This window comes from Anarhichas minor, unplaced genomic scaffold, assembly GCF_050575085.1.
Source record: "Anarhichas minor isolate MPS153535 unplaced genomic scaffold, ASM5057508v1 ptg000045l, whole genome shotgun sequence".
Lineage (NCBI taxonomy): Eukaryota > Metazoa > Chordata > Actinopteri > Perciformes > Anarhichadidae > Anarhichas > Anarhichas minor.
The window spans coordinates 6,603,334-6,622,392 of NW_027466491.1; the positions used below are offsets into that span (position 1 = coordinate 6,603,334).

The window sequence follows — 19,059 nt, forward strand, 5'->3', positions numbered from 1 at the left end:
TGCAGTGTAAATATTAACTCCCCATTTAAATCAACACACAAGCAAGATGTTACACGCATATTCACCTGCACGTGCACAGTGACCTTTCCTTGAATATTAACTAAGTAAATAATTAATGTATACATCAATACACAGACAGCTAATCTCGCCTTGTCACCAGAGTTTGTGAATGTTTGTGTGTTTTTTACGTGCCAATCACTGGGATGTTCGCTTGGTTTGGTCACACACCGACACATTTCACCGCTCTGTTGGCTCCTACGATGCATTTTAGGGTTGCATGTCTTGCTCAAGGGCACATCAACACCAGGGTAATAGTGGCTGTGCTGTAGTAGAAGCAGAGTGGTGGGACGCACTTTTTTCCTGTCGGTGGTCTTTTTTTTTTTTTAATTGAAGCTACTGCGTCTCTTCCTCCAATCTTTTCTCCCTTTTCCTGTTTACCTCAAGGACAACAAGATATCTGAACCCCAGCAGGACACACACACACACACACACACACACACACACACACACACACACACACACACACACACGCGCACACACACGTCAAGTCGCAGCATATCTGTGTGTGTACATAATCTATTTCAGTAAAAAGTGTCTGACAGCAGCTATAGGTGTGTGTGTTGACTGTTAGGTTGACAGGTAGACAGTATATAGCTGCAGAGTCTGCAGGGCATAAAGCCATTAACAACAACATAAGTGTAAGCGCAGAGCTGCATCACGTCCCGACGGTCACACAGAGAGCAGCAGACAGAGGAGAGGAGAGGTGGGAAACAACAGCGAGGGAAGAGAAGAGAAAGAAAGAGAAGGAGAAACAATTAGACCAAATTCTGATGTTGTTTTTACATTATTTGTGTAATTTGAAATAACATAATCGAAATCCACATAAGGACAGAAACATCCTTAATTAATAGTCATTTTTAAACTTATCATAGAGACTTTACCTGGAAGGAAACAGCTTATCAGCTTAAGGCTGTTGCTTTAAATATATTAGGCCATTGACATTACAGCCAAAATCTCAACAATATTGAGCTATTCAAATTAGACGTCATAAAACGTTTGATCCCAAAACCGTTTATATAATATCTAAAACCTCACCCAACCTCCCACAGAGCGCTTTCAGTCCTTCGTTTACAGGCTTCGACAGCTCTCCACATCATATCTGCCCTCTCAGAAACACCTGCCTTTGATGTTCCTTAACATCTTCAAGAGTCATCGTGGGTTTCTGATCTTAACCTCTGACAGACCAGCCCCCCCCCCCCCCCCCTCTCAACTGCTTAAAACTCCCCGGGCTGAAAGCATTAAAGGTCAGCCGCCGCCACCCACTCATGAGAGGAAACCTGCAGAAAGAGAAATATAACGGGGAGGAAAAACTAAAAGATGGGAGACGTGGTCGGAAAACGCTGACGTGTGTGTATCTGCGCACTGCTCTGACGCCTCTGCGATGACGGCGACTGAGATTTGTCAATGGTGGACATCCCACGCCTGATGTCCTATGAATTTCTGTGTTGCCTAGCAACCCTGCCGTCCTCTCTAAATCTGAATGTTTTTCTTGCATTTATTCGTTATCGTTCTTCCTTTTTCCTTTTCTTTATTCTGCTCTCAAGGTGAGGTCTGAACTTCTTAGTTAAAGTCACCGCGGCAGAGGAAACCTCCTCCACACACACACTCTGGCGTCAGCACGGCGGCGATGGTGGGAGGAAACCTGTGGCTGGCAACGAAGATTCACAGCGAGGGAGGCGCCCTTATGCAGCCACGTATGCCCGCATACACCACACACACACACACACACACACACACACACAAACATAAACATGTGACAGACTCTAATGACATGCCGTTTTCATTAGGAACAGAGTGCATTTCTCTGTTTATCTGCATAATCTAATGCGTATACACACACACACTGAAACACTAATTATCACATTCATCTAATCTGTGCATGCACCTGCTCAGACATGTGCACACCTCCACAATTCCAAATACAAATACAGACACACACTCTGTATTGCCTATTGTCTATTCGAAACACCTAGACAGATGCAGGCTGATGCAATATTTCCGTCATGAGGTTTACATTGATCAGTTTTTTGTTGAAATTGTTTTAACAGAGGTGTCACTTTAAATGTATTTTAGCAGATTTTAAAGAGCTGTTATATTTCACTGCTTTATTCATGAAAACCAAAAAGGTAAATGAGGCTTTAAGGATTTTTATCAACACATCGAATATCCTTGACTACATTGGGAAAAAGTTCACAACAATTTACACCCACAAATTGAAAGCTAAACCGTTTCATCAAGACTGTGAATGTTTTGATGCAGTTTTATTTTTCACTGGTATCTCTTTGACAATAAAAGCCGAAAAATCCTCAACTACCTTCGGATTGGGATTCTTCTGATGCCAAACTCAAATATGACATTTCTGGTGAAAATATAGCTAACACTTAACCTGATATTGCTTTTTTTTTAGGTGGGTCTTTCTTTAAGGTGGCTAAAACATGTTTTGCTGCACCCGTCCACAGCAGTACATTGGTTTGCATCCGTGCCGGTACTCCTGTCTGCTTCTCCAAACAGGGGGGCGTGCCGACCGCCATCTACTGACTGTGGATACCTCAAACAGCCCCAAGTCAAAAAATCCGAACAATCCCTTGAAACAAAAGTTTAAAATAAAGTTTAAACTAAAGCGTTTAGAGCCGGAATCTTTTCTGTATGACTTGTTAGACAAGTTCAGCTCTTTGACTGACAGTCTTGAGTGACAGCTGGACAACCGCGCTCAGACGATCGATACAAAGGTTAACACACGTCTGCTGATACATGAAGTGAGCGATAGATGAGCCAGAGAGAGAGACAAATAGAGATAGAGATGGATGAGAGAAAACAAGCTAAAAAAAAACAATGTTTCACTTCCTCCATTCATCCTCAGAGGGGACGCACAGGCTTCTCTCTTTATGTGAACTCTGTTTATTCATAATGACACTGGGCAAATTAGCACGGTGCTAACTTAATTATGTGATAACTCAATTTCTCTTCTACACTCTGCTCCTTTCTTCTTCTTCTTCTTCTTCTATAAAGCCACACACACACACACACACACACATGCAAACCCACCCACACAAAATGAAGCCATGCCAAAATTCAGACACACATTTGCACACACACACACACACACACACACACACACACACACACACACAGTACAGCTGATGCCTCCAAATATGCTCTATATACACACGCGTGCTCATATTTAAACGGACACGCAAAGAGGGTTATTTTTTCTCTCCTTTCTACGCACCAACACATTAGCGCCTCACACGCACACATATACACACACTTATCCAGGTGCAAACCTCTCCAGGCAGTGTGCCAGTCATGCAGGAAGGCTGCCAGTATACAAGACAGAGGGTCTGTTGTGTTGTAAATGTCAGATGTCCTGCTGTTCGAGCCAGCACGCATCCCACCGCTACACAATCTCCTCTGCACACACTTAACTGCACTTATATACACAGCACGAAGGGCTTAAGGGGAGAGGGAGCAGGGAAGGAAGGAAGGAAGGAAGGAAGGAAGGAAGGAAGAAGAAAAGATGGAGCAGGTTGTCTGTATGTGTGTGTATGTGTGTGTGTGTGTGTGTACCTGTGATAGGCTGGAAAAGCCCAGGTTGCGGCAGCCGTTGCAGGGTGTCAGGGCCTCCCAGAATCCAGTGGGGCCGCAACTCTTTTCTGCCTCCTCCTCCTCCAGGGCCACAGCCAGAGGTGGGGTCGGCCGCTGCGTACACAAATAACAAACTGGGGATGAAATAAAGAGCTGAAAAGAGAGATGATTTGTTTATACATTGCGAGAAGACATTTAAATTAAACAGTGTGTGAGATTTAGTGGCATCTAGCGGTGAGGTTGCAGATTGCCGCCCAACTAAATACCCCTCCGCTCACTCCTCCCTTCCCAAGTGTGTCGGAGAACTACGGTGGCCTTCGGGTGACATAAAAACGCAAAAGGCTCTCTCTAGAGCCAGTGTTTGGTTTGTCTGTTCTGGGCTACTGTAGAAACATGGGGGACTCTGCTCCCTATGTAGAAATAAACAGCTCATTCTAAGCTAACCATATTTAGTTTATTTAGCATAAATCCGTAAATGTAAGGGTCAAAGCAAATTGTAAACAGGCACTCATGTATACAAAAACCTTTTAGTCATTTCATTTTCTTTTAAGAGCTAAACTAAATTGCTGCAGGTTGGGTGAGATCACTCAAAATGTCCTCAATGCAAATCAAAAGCTTCAAGGATTTCACCGAAATCAAAATCTTCATTTGTATTCAGCCTCAATATTCCTCTCTTTGGATGCTGATGCTCATTTTAGAAAAAAAACACATCATTTAAAGTAGAGAATGCCTTCGCATTGCTGCTCTGGCAGCCACAATGAGTTAACCCGAAAGGAGAAAGATGCAGGAACAGCAGAACACACTGTATCACACACACACATGCACACTGTGTCCTTTCCTGGGGCTCTTTGGCTCCCAGGAGGCAGGTGTGTGGATGAGCTCCGTGGCATGAGGTGTCACAGGACGCGTACGGCCCACCTGATATCTCAGTGAACCACATAATGCGGCAAAGGACGCCGGTCACAGCAGATTACGTAGACGGATACCAGAGCATCGTCTGACGTGTAGCCTTAAAAGAGTGGCAAAGGGAGAGAGCCGAGGGAGGAAAAACCATCTTTAGAATGAAGGTCTAAAAATAAGCAGGAGGGCAAAGAAATTAGGGTAAAGAGGGAGAGGATTAAGAGAGGAGCATGAAGGACATGTTCGAAACAGGAAGAGGTGCTGGAGGACAACTGTGAGAAATGAAACCAAGAGAAGATACAGAGGGAGGGATGGACAGATGGGAAGAGCAAAAGAACAGCAGCCAGACGGGAGATGGAGGCAGAAAATGAGAACCAAAAGGTCACCAGTCGCTCCAGATTGCAAAGGGCCCTCTGCAACACTAGAATGTTGATCGATGTCAAACGTGATGAAGTCCTCACACACACACACACACACTGCACTGTATGACTGTATGAACAACAAATATCCTTTCGTTACAGTAAAATTCAGATATCAGCCAGTGTTCAATAAAAAGAACACTGATTCATTACTGCTGACTGCATAGCTGATCAATATTACAGTAGTTGTGCACGGGAAACCCTTGAAGATATAGATTATCATTTGGGGATTTTTTTCTATACTTAAAGTTACTTTGAGAAACTTTTATCTGGTTATGAAACAGACTCAGTTTAATACTGATGCCTACATATGAACTACATAAGTAAACGGCAAGATTGGCTATTTCTTAATTGGTTTTCCCAAATGTAAGCATGTTAGCAAGCCGATGTTAGCATGGAGCTCAAAGCACCGCTGTGCCCAATTACAGCCTCACAGAGCTGTAAAACGTGGCTGTAGACTGTAGAGTCAAATGTGTTCTTTGATTTAAACACTGCATTTCTAACCCGCAGAGGCTTAAGGCAAAGGAAATTAGTGAATGTTACAAGTCAAGCAACAGAAAATTAATCAACAAGCACGAACTGCAAAACATTTGCTGGTTCCAGCTTCTCAAATATGATAATTTGCTGCTTTCTGGAATTGTCTTTCAGAGACAGATACTGGTTCAACCACAATGAAAACACGGAGTATAGAGGGCTCATTTGAATACAGGACACACACAAGCGTGCATTTCCATTATTGCTCGGTTTACACACAATGGGTACCAAGGCGTTACTCTGTGTGTGTGTGTGTGTGTGTGTGTGTGTGCTGTGTGCGGTTTTTGCATGTTTTATTCATGTGTAACAGACACATTGAATCACATACAATAGCTCCAGCCACACGTACAGACAGTAGCCTGGGGGCACATAAACACACATGCACACTGTGAATGTCAGTAATAGAATACAAATAGGTACTGTGAGAGAGAGAGAAGATGGATTGAGATAATTACATCCAAAACTAGAAAGGTGCACTCAGCAGAGTGTAGATCCCCGCCAGGTGGATCCCCCCTCCCCCCCCCCCATCTAGACACTTATAGGCTGAAAGACTTTGTAAAACCCACTTCACTCAAACTCAAAAACAAGTGGCGACGCAGGCAATCGACTCTAAGTCGTCGTATAAGACACGTCATACAGTCTAGCAAAAAACGAAATTAAACTCACGCAGATGTGTGCCGGTGGAGAAGCGGCTAAATGGCGGCGATGTAACGTTACTCAGCAGTGCGTTAACTGGTCCGTTAGTTGCCATTGCTGGTCACCCAAAACATTATGCAGTTTGCTGCAGCAGAATGCGAGATTAGCCGTGGACAGACACAGAGGCGCACACTCACTCACGCACGCACGCACGCGACCGATTGCGTGATCCTCCTGTCGGAGACAATGAGCGGAGGTTCAACGAGCACGCACAGGTTGTGAACGCCGCTGCACTGTACGTAAACATTCCTCGGCTTGCTTTCATATTGAGCCTTTTACAGAAATGGAAAAGATGATGAGCTATTGATCAGTGTCAAAATATTAACTCACTGAGGTGTGTGTGTGTGTGTGTGTGTGTGTGTGTGTGTAAGGTGTGTGTGTGTGTGTGTGTGTTGCTGTAGGTGAGCGAGAAGAGAAATAAAAAGAAAAATTGAAACAGACATGCCGTAAATAAGCAAGCGAGAAGCACAGACAGACAAACGCATTTCTTTGGATGCCTCTTCTCTGTATATGTGTGTGTGTGTGTGTGTGTGTGTTTGTTTGTGTGTGTTTGTTTGTGGTCTAAAGGCTCAGGTGGGGGGTCAGTGTGATAGAAGACCTCTGTGTCCTGCAGTGCGTCTGACTTCCTGGGCAGTGGAATTGAAAAAGCTCAGAGCCTCTCCGTCACGCTGCGCTGGCTGTTAGAAATAAACTGCAGCTGTGCTTCTCTGGTCGGCTAATACTGATGAAAGTCAGCTATTTCATCTCCAAACTGGAATTCAAACCAATAAGGTCCAATAACGTCCAGTCAGTTTTCCTTTGTGTGTGTGTGTGTGTGTGTGTGTGACAGAGAGGAAACAAGTGAAGTAGATTCTACTCACAATATTTCAGTATGAAAGGCAGCTAATGAGAAGACGCGAGGTCAAGAAGAACAACGTCTGCTGTTTGACCACAAAAAGTAATTACAATTCTAAACTAATTCAGGCGAACAATAAACAGTAGCTGTTGTGCTTCAACGCCGAGTGGATACTGAATTGGAGAAGTCGGCTCAGCTGCATCAGTCGATCTGATACTGCCCTCTGCTGTCAGAATAGACAAAGTGCAAGCAAAGTACAAACACACACACATACAGTACAGTACTTACTATCTGGACCCTTTGTGCTGTGATACAACAACATCAAGAGAAAAACACTGATGCAGAGGTGATAAGCAGACGTGCGAGGAGAAAAGCTTGCTTGTTTTTTTTCTATCTACAAAGGATAAAATGCAGCAGCTGTGCATGTACATGGTACTGAGAACACACCACAAGATTACGGTGTGTTTGTAAAGATATTATATGTTAAAATGACTGGAATTGATTGAAATGATTAGTTTCTTTGTTTTTTTAAATGCCACATCTTCTACGTTTGCACCATCTCTTTTTTGATCATTTCATCAGGTACAAAATATGTATTTTGTATAAACATGAAGTGGAAGAGTTTTAATTATGGCTGCAACTAAAACATCTTAACTGAAAACTAATCAGATTCTTTGATCAATCAGTTAATTGTTTCGTCTGTAGTCTTAGAAACAACACAGAGAAAAGCATTAACGCCTGCAACAGTCGACCGTTTACCAATATTGCCGTCGATTGATTCTTTGGTGACTAATTAATAACTTGACTTGACTGAAGTTCTGAAATGGAGCGGCTGTGGCTAGCAGGTGGAGCAGGTCGTCCACTTGCTGCATGGTTGGAGGTTCAACGTCTGGCATGTCAAAAATGTCCTTGAGCAAGTCAATGACCCCCTGATTGCTCCCATTTGTGAGGCCAGTGTCATGCATGGTAGCTCGCTGCCATCAGTCTGTGAGTGTGTGAATGGGTTGATGGAGGGTTAAGAGCTTTGTATCGGAGCGCTATATATATATGCAGTATATTTACACACTGAATAGCTGCTCCAGTACAAACTTCCTCTGTGCACCTCAACATACAACAGCCACCGACATAATATTACTGTTTGCTGGATCCAATTTGTGGTTGAACATGTGATGAGTTGTGACTTGTTAACTCAGGAGTTTGAGTTCACAAGAAGTCCTTCAAAGACAGGAGCAGGACCAGGGGTAAATAAAGTGACATGGTTCTTTCTCCCAACACACCAAACGCCTTTCAATGCACCAATCCTCTGTCACAACTGAGCGCCGTACCTTGACTCGAGTCAGGGTGCCGTTGGGTCGATCCGGGCGCTCCTCGTCTGAGAGCCGCCCGCTGCCGAAGCTGTCCATGGAGTGGGAGGAGATGGTGTGACAGAGCTCCTCGAAGGAGTAGTCCCTGTCCCGGCACTTTTTGATCTCGTGGAGCAGCTTGGACAGCTCACTTGTCACAGCATCATCTGGGGAGAGGAGGAAGAGAGCCGAGTGGAAAGTAAGAAAAACATCCAGAGCTCCTTTAAGCATCGGTATGAAGCCAGTCCCTGTCACTGCTAGTACAAAAGTGGCAAAGAAAATAACCCTAAAACACACTGCACAGTAATCAAGAAGACGTTCTTTTTAAGATCCTGTTAGGGGGATTTATCACCAGACAGAAATGGTTTCTGATCCAGGCAGAGAGCCGATCAGAGGGAACTCGGCTTGCTGCAATGTTACATTCACAACACAGGGGGCAGCGCTGCACAGGGAAACTGTGCGGCACTTCAGAGCTGCAGTAACTGTGTTTCTCCACTAGAGGAGCTGCTCTCCGTGGCTGGATTTATGTGGTATTGTTCGCCCATATTGCAAAAATAAATGATGCAGAGTTTGCCCTCAGCGTATTCCCTTTTCTTACAGTAATCATTTATGGTGATTATTTCTGATATGTTCAGGCATATTCTAAAACATATTATGAACCTCATGTAACATGTTCTGTCGCTTTCTCAAAAGGAAATCTTCCCCCACTTGGGATTGGTACATTTCTGGTCACAAACCAATAAAAAAAATACTTTTGAGCACCTTTATTCTCAGTGTAAACCCAATTATTGCGTAGTTGTTGTTGCATCATTGTGTATACTCACTCTTGTGTCTGAGGGAGGGGGAGGCGCAGGGCGAGGGAACAGAGGTTCGAGGTGCAGGGATGGGACACTTGCGAACAGGCTCCTCCATGATACTCATCTCCATCTCCATCTCGTCAATCATATATTCTGCAGAGAAATGGAGACAAGCAGAGCCAAGGGGGTAAGAAGATGGAGGATGAGACAGTGAAAGAGAAGAGAGAGGGGAACATATGTTGAGGAAAGAGGAGGAAGAGAGAAGAGGAGTTTGGAGGAGAATGTGTCGGTGTGGGAGTGATGGGGGAGGAAAAGCATTTCAGAGGCCTTTTTACTGGATCGATATAATAGCACGGCCATCAGCATTGGTAAACAGCTTGTGCTGCATTCAATTCACACTCTTCCCCGCGCCGCAAATCCACTCCGCAGCTTCTGCTAATAGAGCACTCTGCTGTTCATAAAAAAAAAAGGATTGAGTGGGAAAAGAAAGAGAGTGGAGGAAGCAGGTTCAGGTGTGGCAGAAACTAAGTTGAAGACTGGATGATGAACTTCCTTAAGTGAGGCATTAGCTGCCCAAAAAACACACAAACGCTCTAATCGTGTGGCAGATTCCCTGCAGAGCCCTAATGAGGAATCCTACTAACGTCGGGTGAGTTTGTGTATTTCTACCACTGTGTATCTTGGCATTCAGCTGGACAATAATGATACACAACCATGTTTGCATACAATTACAATCGAGTATGGGGAAGTGCATCAGAGTCATTTAATGCTCATTTGATGTCATTAAATTGCTTGACAGTTTTATTCCCCCTGAAGTCATTCGTCAGCAGAGGCACGGCTAAACTACTGCACTGCAAGTACATAACCAGTTGCTGCTGGGCAGTAGAAAGTGAACTGTAAATGAATTCAAACAGTGATACGGGTCATGCGCCGCAAATCAAATGAGAACCTACTCATAATGAGGTGCCTGTGGCAACCAGAAAGTCCCTCAGCTGGTACAATTCAGCAAATGAGAGGTCCTCTCCTCTTTGTGTGTGTCCTTCTCCATCTCCTCTCCAACAGGAAATGGCATGCAGCTGATCTTTTCACCAAGTCACAGCTGTGTCCTTTTTTCTCTCTCACTATCTCGCTTTCATTCCTCGCTCTCTCTCACACACACACACACACACATCCAGTCTCCTATTTACGCTGAAGTCCAAATCTCTCCTTTTTCCCCTGCGCTGGTTTGCTGAGATTAGATTTGGATGGCCGCGATTCCTCAACAATATCTCTACTATCACATGGGATTTTGACATTTAAAAAAAGCTACAAGTCTATAGAAGTGTTTCCATCACCGTGTCTGCACATCAAATAGTCTTTTAGTTTCATGAAAGCAGTGTTCACACACAAACTCTTAATGGCAGGTGGAGGACTGAAGAAAACACTTGTTTTTCTTTTTCTAAAAAGGACTGACTGGTTACATTATGAGGCAGATTTTTAAGTAGCAAAATGAATAATGTCTGTTTTAAAAGCACAATCACGTCTCTTTTGCTCCCTATGGTATGCTTCCAGCAAAAAAAGATTTTGGCAGGCACGAGCATGTTAATTCAAAAAGCATAATTTAACATTTAAAGATTTTTGAACAGTTCTGCCTCATCGCAATATCCTGATTTCACTGGAAACACTTTAAATCCTGTTTCTTTGTGGCTTTGATGCCGCAGTCTGCAATAAGATGTGCTCGCCAAACATGTTCACGTTCAACTTTCAGTAGATGCCCAACAACGGTCACAATGTCATACTCTGAGTCCACATACCAAAAAAATATATATATAGACTGCAGGTTAACATGTCTGTAGGATTCATTAAGTTGCCAAGTTAAATGTCACCTTCTGTAAATCCTCCTTTAAACTGAACACGAACACTGTTGAACTGTGAATACTGTGTCTTTAAACGCCCCTATGTTGTACTACATTTACTGTGTGTGAGTATTCTACTTTTTTGCTCCTGAAATGACCCAATTTCTCAAGTGAAATTCACCTCAATCTACAGTGTGTGTGTGTGTGTGTGTGTGTGTGTCTTACCTTGGATAAGAGCAGTGATCTGCTGGGATTTCGGTGCAGGATGCTCTCTCAGGATCTCCAGAGCTGTTCTCCCCTGGCTGTTTTTGAGATTGGTGTCGATCTCTGAGACACACACACACACACACACACATACAGTACAAGCATTGATACACGTGAACAACGGGGCAACACAACACCCATGACTTGGGCCGAACACGATAAACCTTCTCATACTTTGCTCAAAGAACCTGAACTACAGACACAAGACATGCAGTACACACGCACAGACTGAGACCTGCTGACACACAGTCACAAAACTCCAGTCAGCAAAAGATGAATGAGTTGCAGTCACCAGAGGACAGTTGTGGGATTTTATGAATTCATGAAGACTCTTTACGAACAGCGTAATATGCTTTTCATCGAGTTTGTTGTCGAGGAGCTCCACGTGTTTACCGCGCGCGCTAAATCACAGGCAATGACACGATCATAAAAAACAAACGCACACAAACAAGAGGCTTACACACAAAGCACTAACAAGACACACAAACAAATTCAATTGTGAGCAGAAACAAACACAATCTTTCTTCTACAATAAATCCCCATTTATCCGACTGTTAGCCTTTTTAATCCGTTCCTGCGCTCATGGGTCCAATTCAACACAAAAAATAAATGGCATTCCAGTCACTCTGCTGGGCACCATGAAAGAAAAACGTCGAAAACTGAGAGAAAGCACATTTGGAACCTAATAGAAAGTGCAAGTTTTCTCTCGTTCCTGCTTACTTTTTTACACATTTAACACATATTTAATAGAATTTTCACGTGTGTTTCCTCGTGTTTTGTGCATTTATTGTAAATTCAAAAACAGAATAGAATGAATAATTAACTTTGATGCTTGATGTTATGAGATGTAAGATGAGAAGATCGACATCACTCAATTGTACAGTAAATATGACACTTCCTTCCAGAAGCTGGTGAGCTTAGCATAGAAACGTCTGGAAAACAGCTAGCCTGCCTGAGGTAACAAAATCAGCCCACCAGCTTCTCCAAAGCTCACTAATGAACAAGTTATATCTCCTGCGTGATGTGGTTAAAAGCTCCAGAAAAGGCTTTGATTCGAGAATGCCTCGACAAAAGCATTTCTAAGATTAGTTGGTAAGAAAAAATCAGTAAATCCAAAGATATCTTTGGTGCGCTGGTTGTATATTTCAACATCCTGAGCTGTTTCTCTGCATAGTTCAAGATCAACAATGAAAGGCTGTCTGCCCATCCTGCATCCCTACGACTACCTCCCAACCCAAACACACACCATGTTTGAAGGGTTGTGTAGGGTTTGAGTTTAGTGAACCAGGCCCCTTGTTGATCCAGGATGCTAATAAAATCGAGGCCAAAAGAGCATGGCTGCCCACAGGAAGTCCTGCGGGAAACAGGAAGTGCTGAAGGAAAGTGGGTGGAGTGTTGGGGGCGGTATCAAAGGGTCAACAGTGTTCAGAATCGATCAGCTCTCAATACAACAAGCGTTAATGTGCAAGATGTGATTTTTGTCACTAATCACCTTGGACCCATTTTCAAGTCGAGTGACATCATCAAAAGGCGACATCACGCATCGTATCCTGTTGAACTTTCTGCGGCTCCTCTTGATACAATTGAAAGAAATGGCCAAAACAATAATAAAGTCGAAAGTCTAGGATTTTATAACAGTGAGACAGAATGCAGCAGACGGATGCCTGGAGTTCACCTGAGGGCAAATTCAACCCACAATCTGGAGAGAAAAAGAGCACCGTGGGCATCCAGCCCCAAGTCGAAATAAAAGAGAAAAACAAGGGAACGCACTGTTTCTTGTGTTTTCCAGGATGTATTTATAGACCCACCTGAGTCAAGCAGAAGGCGAACTACATCCATCTTCCCACAGAGAGCTGCCTCATGGAGGGCACTGCCATTCTCCGTCTGAGAGAGAGACACAGTGTGTGTTAATATTCCATTCCTTTAACAATTAAACACAGAGACAGAAATAGACATCAAAAAACAGAAGTGGATCGGGAGGACCGATAGGATTTACAAGAAAAAAAAAAAGCACAAGTATTAAAAGGGAGCAAGAAAAGAACATTTTGAGTTGATACAATGCCTCTTTCTCTGGAAAGAGATGCAGCGAGATTCAAAAAAAGAGTCACATTCCCTCGCCTGCGTGAGGCCACAACCGATTTCAAACCATTACACAAGCAGCGGGAGCCTGTGTGGAAACGTAGATTGCCACGTGCCGGCCCGTATCAACCTCCGGTGCTTCTAATGGGGATATTACAGTCATGATGCAACACATGGAAACTATAGGGAGGGGGAGGCCGCTGGTAAGGTCGTCATCTTGGATCAGCAGCGATGAGAGAGACGATTACTCTCGACAAGCCCGCTTTTATCAGAGCAACGCTCAAGAGCCCCAGCGAGAGAGAAAAAGAACAGATGTTTATAATCAATTAGAAAAAAATATTAGAAACACGTAAAAGTACAATGCCATACCATTCAGCAGCACCACAAGCAGCCACACTGGGACTGCTCTTTAATACCCATACTACCAGAAACAAGCTTTAGTACTGTATGTCCCAATACATAGTATGTCAAAGGCAGTATGCCAAAACATACCGGGATGTTCCACTACATCCGGTCACATTTTTGCAGAATGCAAGCCAACATGCTTCTCTGGCTATTCTGACCCACAATCCTTTGCGCGGCAGATATATAAGCAAGAAGGTCAAAGCTCAAGGTGCCATGTTATGAGGAAGTAGTATGTCCCAATTGAATGTGTGCTGCATGCAACAGTACGTTTGTTAGAGCAGCAGGAGGATGAACTAAAAGTCAAAAGAAAATGGTGATGATACTAAATGCAGTTAAAGCTCTAAAGCTTTGTGGGACATCATGTTTCTATATGTCTCAATAACATGCTGTCCTGTGCACCTTGCTTGAAGCTAAAATCCCCACCAGGGACAGGAAAGATTTGAACCTGAATTCATGCATCCATGATGAACATTGTTTTTAAATCCTACTCACACACACACACACACACACACACTCACTGAGCAACATACATATGCTGATTCCATCGCATCCTTCACGGTTGGCTTCCTGACAACACAGATGAAATCCTGGACCGAACCAAACTCCCGGCCTTAACGAAGACAAATTATCTGGACGACAGCCAGGTCCGCTGATAGGCTGCCGGGGAATTCAACTCAGCGCGACACTGAACCAGACAGACGCGCTCGTCCTCCGCACGGAATACCAAACTTACTGAGCTCCGTTTCCTCTGCGACAAAAAGTGTCATCGGACGGTATATACGCCAGATGCAGCCGCTCCTACGTCCTCGAAAGGTCAAAGGTCAATCATCCAGTGCTCTTTTGGGGGGGGGTGTACATCCCAGTGGTAAACAGATGCGTGGTCACAGCTTCGTTGACTGCATCAAACTGTGGAAGTTTGGCCAAAGGATAATTTTCCCAAATACAAGTGAGAGGAGGTGGGAGGGCAGGAAATGATCCACCCCCCTGTTCCCTCACACACACACACACACACACACACACACACACACACACACACACACACACACACCACTTGCCTTCCTAACCTCTCCGGCCCCCCTCTGCGGTCATCTCTATACCACTTCCCGTCCCCGTTTCCCATGCCGATTGTACAATGATGTCACGAGGAAGCGAGGCAGGCGATTTCTCGCTCTCCAAGAGCTTCCGCGAATTGAAAGGCGGACGACTTTCTGTTTCATGGCTGCTGGCAGAAATGTAGCAGTCGCTGGTGACGTTGAATGTAAAATGCTCAATGTATATGTGTGTACGTGTGAGAGAGTGTGTGTTTGTACTAAACTTTTGCCCTGTGTTGTTGGCTACCTGCCCGCACTGGCAGCAGGTTCCTCCATAGGGACTTCCCCTCATTACTATGGAAACATTCAGAGGATGAGAGAGACGCGCACAGAGTGAAAAGAGAGTGACGGCGCTGCTTCTATAAATTATTCATTCACACTCAGAGAGACCTATATGGCTTGACTCCAATTACTGACCTGTACGATCGTTCTCTCTCTCTCTCACACACACACACACACACACACACACAAAGTGCTTTCCACTTGTGACAACTTACAAGGTGGCCATCTGTGAGTAGCCCACAGTGTCCAGTCTGTGCTGTCATCAGTAAAGCTCCAACACACAACAGTGCAGAGAGTATATTCTCATCATGGAAGACGAATGCGAGAATACACATTTTGTTTCCGCATTAAAAGCATCAGACTTTCATTACAGCATGTAGATGTCGCCATTTACCTACGCATCATTTTCGGCCAGAAAGAGATGCAGCAGAACAAAGAATCAACTTGGTAAATTGCAGTGGAAGATGTGAGGTATCCAAGGACACAACAAGAGAGGCAGAGAGAGATTTGCAGCAGTGTGTTATGGCGGAGAGGACGAGGCGAATCGAAGGCGTGTAGTGTTCATCTCCACTAGACACATGGAGCCCGAGGCCAAATCCCTGCAGAGAAACACAGCCCTGCTCTTCAGATCATGCACACACACACACACACACACACACACACACACCGTGCAACAAGGACAGAAGGCAAAGAAGATGGGCGCAATGCCGCTGAGTCATGCATCTCAGCACCAGAATGACTCCCATATATACAACAGGTCAAGTTGTTCCCGTCTTTCTGGAGATAAAACAGACATAAGCACCCACCGCAATATCCACTAAATTCTCCAAACTGCAGTTGCAATACGTCCGTGACAGATTTGATCGTATCCCGAAGGGGCAGAGGCACAATGTGACAAAGTGTTCTCGCAAACAGATTTGTTTTCTTGCAATCACAAGATAACGCTCAGCAGAAAGCCCTTTCACATGCTCCACATACTGTACATAAACTGTACTTACACAGCCAGGGAAAGGACGAACGCAGCATCTGCTGTGCCATGTGTCCTTGTAGCAAATGAACATGGAGTCAGTTCAGATTCTGACAACAGCAGATGTGAACTTCAGTCACAGCTACACTTTCAGGTCGATACAAACTTTCAGGGTAAGAAGGGAGTTTTCTTTACAAAGGGTTTTGTAGGATTTCTTCATTTTCATATTGGGTGAGCAAACTCTGATATTGATTGCATCTGAACTGTCTCTTGTTTCTTTATTCAGACTCTAAGCAGCTTTAAGTCTTTGAGTCTTTGAGTCTGGCGGAGCACCGAAAACATTTATTAACTGGTTTTCCTTAAATCCTTTGTGATCACCTTACAGAACTGACTGGAGTAGAGAAGCTCAGTGTGAAACAGACATTCACAGGTTCACAGATAACTACATTCCTAATGCAGATGAAGTGAAGTTTGTGTTGGTTACTGCATTGGAAGACACATATGACTCTAAAGACTGATGTTTAAATGAAAAACAAACGTGAGACTTGTGCAGACCACACAACTTTTGCCACAATTGAGTTGTGAGACCTTGAGTCGGCACGGAAAGAGAGAATTCGAGACACTTCTTGACAATGATCCGTCGCAGATGCTTTTTATTACAACCAAAAGCAAGATTCACTTGCAGTTGGAGCACCTCAAAGACGTGACAGAAAAAACAAATGTCTTGTAATGTGAATAATCAGGAAGGACTCAATTCAAATGGTCTTAAGAGACTGATAAATACAGCACAGGGCTGTTTGTCTACACTTAACGTTTAAGACAAGCGAGCAAAGTCAAATAGTTCGTCAGAGGAAATCGCCTCGAGAGAAAGAAAACAGCGTTGGAGGAGGCAGCAAAGCGCGGCAGTCTTTTGACAAGGCCTCACAAAAACAAATGGCCCAGAACGGGTCGGGACAAAGCTGTGTTTCGATCGTACAGAGAACTCGGAATACACAATAAGACTAAATGTAAATGAACGAGGAGGCGAGCAGCCCAAACAGCATGACAGAAAGTGAGCAGTAATGAAGCACCGCAGACTGGAAGCGACTGTATTTCCTCATGTAGTGTGTGTAGAGAGGACCTCTCAGGAACAGCCTGTCCCCTTCCTCCTCCTCTTCGTCCTCCTGCTCTCTCTTCTCCCAATCAATTATTCATCCCTCTCCAACACCACACCATGGGAGGCATGCACCGCATAGACATGCTCTCTGAGACACACACACACACACACACACACACTTTCAAAAAGAAGGATCTGCCAAGCATTTATGCCTGTGGTGGATTATACACACAGAAAACAAAGCCGTGCTGTCTTTCATTGAAAACACAAGACAGCAGCTTCTAAAATATTCACTTACAGCCGAGATGAGAGGAGGAAGGAGATTCAGAGTCGGGGATTTTTGAGGTTTAATCACTTGACGCTTGATTCTGTTTAAGAACTACAGACCAAAAAGGTTTAAATTATTCCTGCATCTGCACAGTAGATGTGTACACATGTCTTAAAGGAACATTTCACCCCAAAACACAATGTCACAAATTATTCCTGGACATTGTGTTCGCCGTGAAACAAAAACAATGGCTACTTCCTGTTTAAGACATCTTCCAACTGTCAAATTTAAAAAGAAAGAACCAACAAAAGACTCGGTGGAATAGCGTCCATGCCGATCCTGTTGTAAACAGATATTACTAACAGGTTTTTAAGTCAAATATTATCAAAAGGAACATGGTTTGCCCTGAGCAACAAACTGAAATAGCTATTTTTTCTTTTTTTTTTTGTCTTTTTTTTGTCCGTAAGGCTACTATAATCTCTGCCAGAAATCTGTTTAATCCTTGGATGCTGATATAGGACACTAACAGCTAAAAGCGATGAATGTTGTCTCACCACACAGTTGACGTCCATGCCGGCCTCCAGCAGGGTCTGGACGGTGCTGTGGTGTCCGTTGCGTGCAGCCAGGTGAAGCGGAGTGTGTCGGCGAGTGTGGCTGGTCATGAGGTTGGGGTGAGCGCTCGCCAACATGCGCACCACCTGCGCACAAAAGCAGAGCCATATGTCAGGGACAAAAACAGCAAAGTTTGGAGAAACTAGGCCATGAGGCATCTTTTTGTGACTTTTTTTTAAAGACAAATCACAGCAAAAAGTTTCCCAGAGAAACGGTAAATATTTTTTTCCCCCTTAGAATCAAAGACAGTCAATGTTAAGTTATAACTTATAGCTTCACCAGTCAATAGTGCTGATGTCCTGCGCAAAGAGTTGGGAGGATGGTGTCTTTTTTTAGCCTTTACGAAACCAAAAATACAAGACGAAAAGTGTACGCACTGATTTAAAAGGTGTGTTTGTCTGCTTTCACATGAACTGCAAATTACAGCACGTGCAGCTAACTAACCCGATACTAACCTAGTGTCACAAAACTCAAAAATAAAAGAGTTTTCAACCAACTTTCAGAGTTAGGTTTGATTTCCAAGTTAGCTATAACTGATAAAAACTACAGCTGTCACTTCCAAAATTGACAGTTATTGGCCTACTATCTTTACTTCTGTGTGAAATCAATACCCATTTTCTAAAATGAATGACTGAATTCAGAACGGTAAATCTGCATCCATTAATCGCTTTAAAAGGTGATGTGTCTCGACAGCTTGACAGGCAGACCAACGCTAACTAACGGGGTCAGATGAAGATGGGAAATTAGCATTCGGCGTAGTTTGCAACCGCCTATGAATAGAAATGTACAGTAGGTCTCTTTACGTCTTTGTTTTGTAATGTACGTCCTTGAATTAAAAGATCTGTCAATCAACTTGAGCGTAGTAGGAGGAGGCTGTGCGTTGAGGTGGTGGAGCACGTTAGTTTGATCGTAGACGGTCTGTATGTGTGCGTGTACACTAAACTTTTGCCCTGTGTTAGTTACATCTCCGTGCAGCAGCAACTCACCACAG

General features: G+C 43.9%; 1 protein-coding gene across 5 annotated transcripts in view; it reads right to left on the minus strand.

The window, feature by feature from the left end:
• The window catches only part of anks1b (ankyrin repeat and sterile alpha motif domain containing 1B), a 158,678-nt gene that overhangs the window by 85,721 nt on the left and 53,898 nt on the right, over window positions 1-19,059 (minus strand). For all 5 annotated transcript variants that reach the window (XM_076111487.1, XM_076111488.1, XM_076111486.1 and 2 more), the window contains 6 exons: window positions 18,011-18,154; window positions 13,077-13,152; window positions 11,230-11,331; window positions 9,197-9,322; window positions 8,355-8,539; window positions 3,628-3,759 (listed from right to left, as the gene is read on the minus strand). In XM_076111487.1, the coding sequence (XP_075967602.1) occupies window positions 3,628-3,759; window positions 8,355-8,539; window positions 9,197-9,322; window positions 11,230-11,331; window positions 13,077-13,152; window positions 18,011-18,154 (765 nt within the window). The remainder of the gene's footprint in view (window positions 1-3,627; window positions 3,760-8,354; window positions 8,540-9,196; window positions 9,323-11,229; window positions 11,332-13,076; window positions 13,153-18,010; window positions 18,155-19,059) is intronic.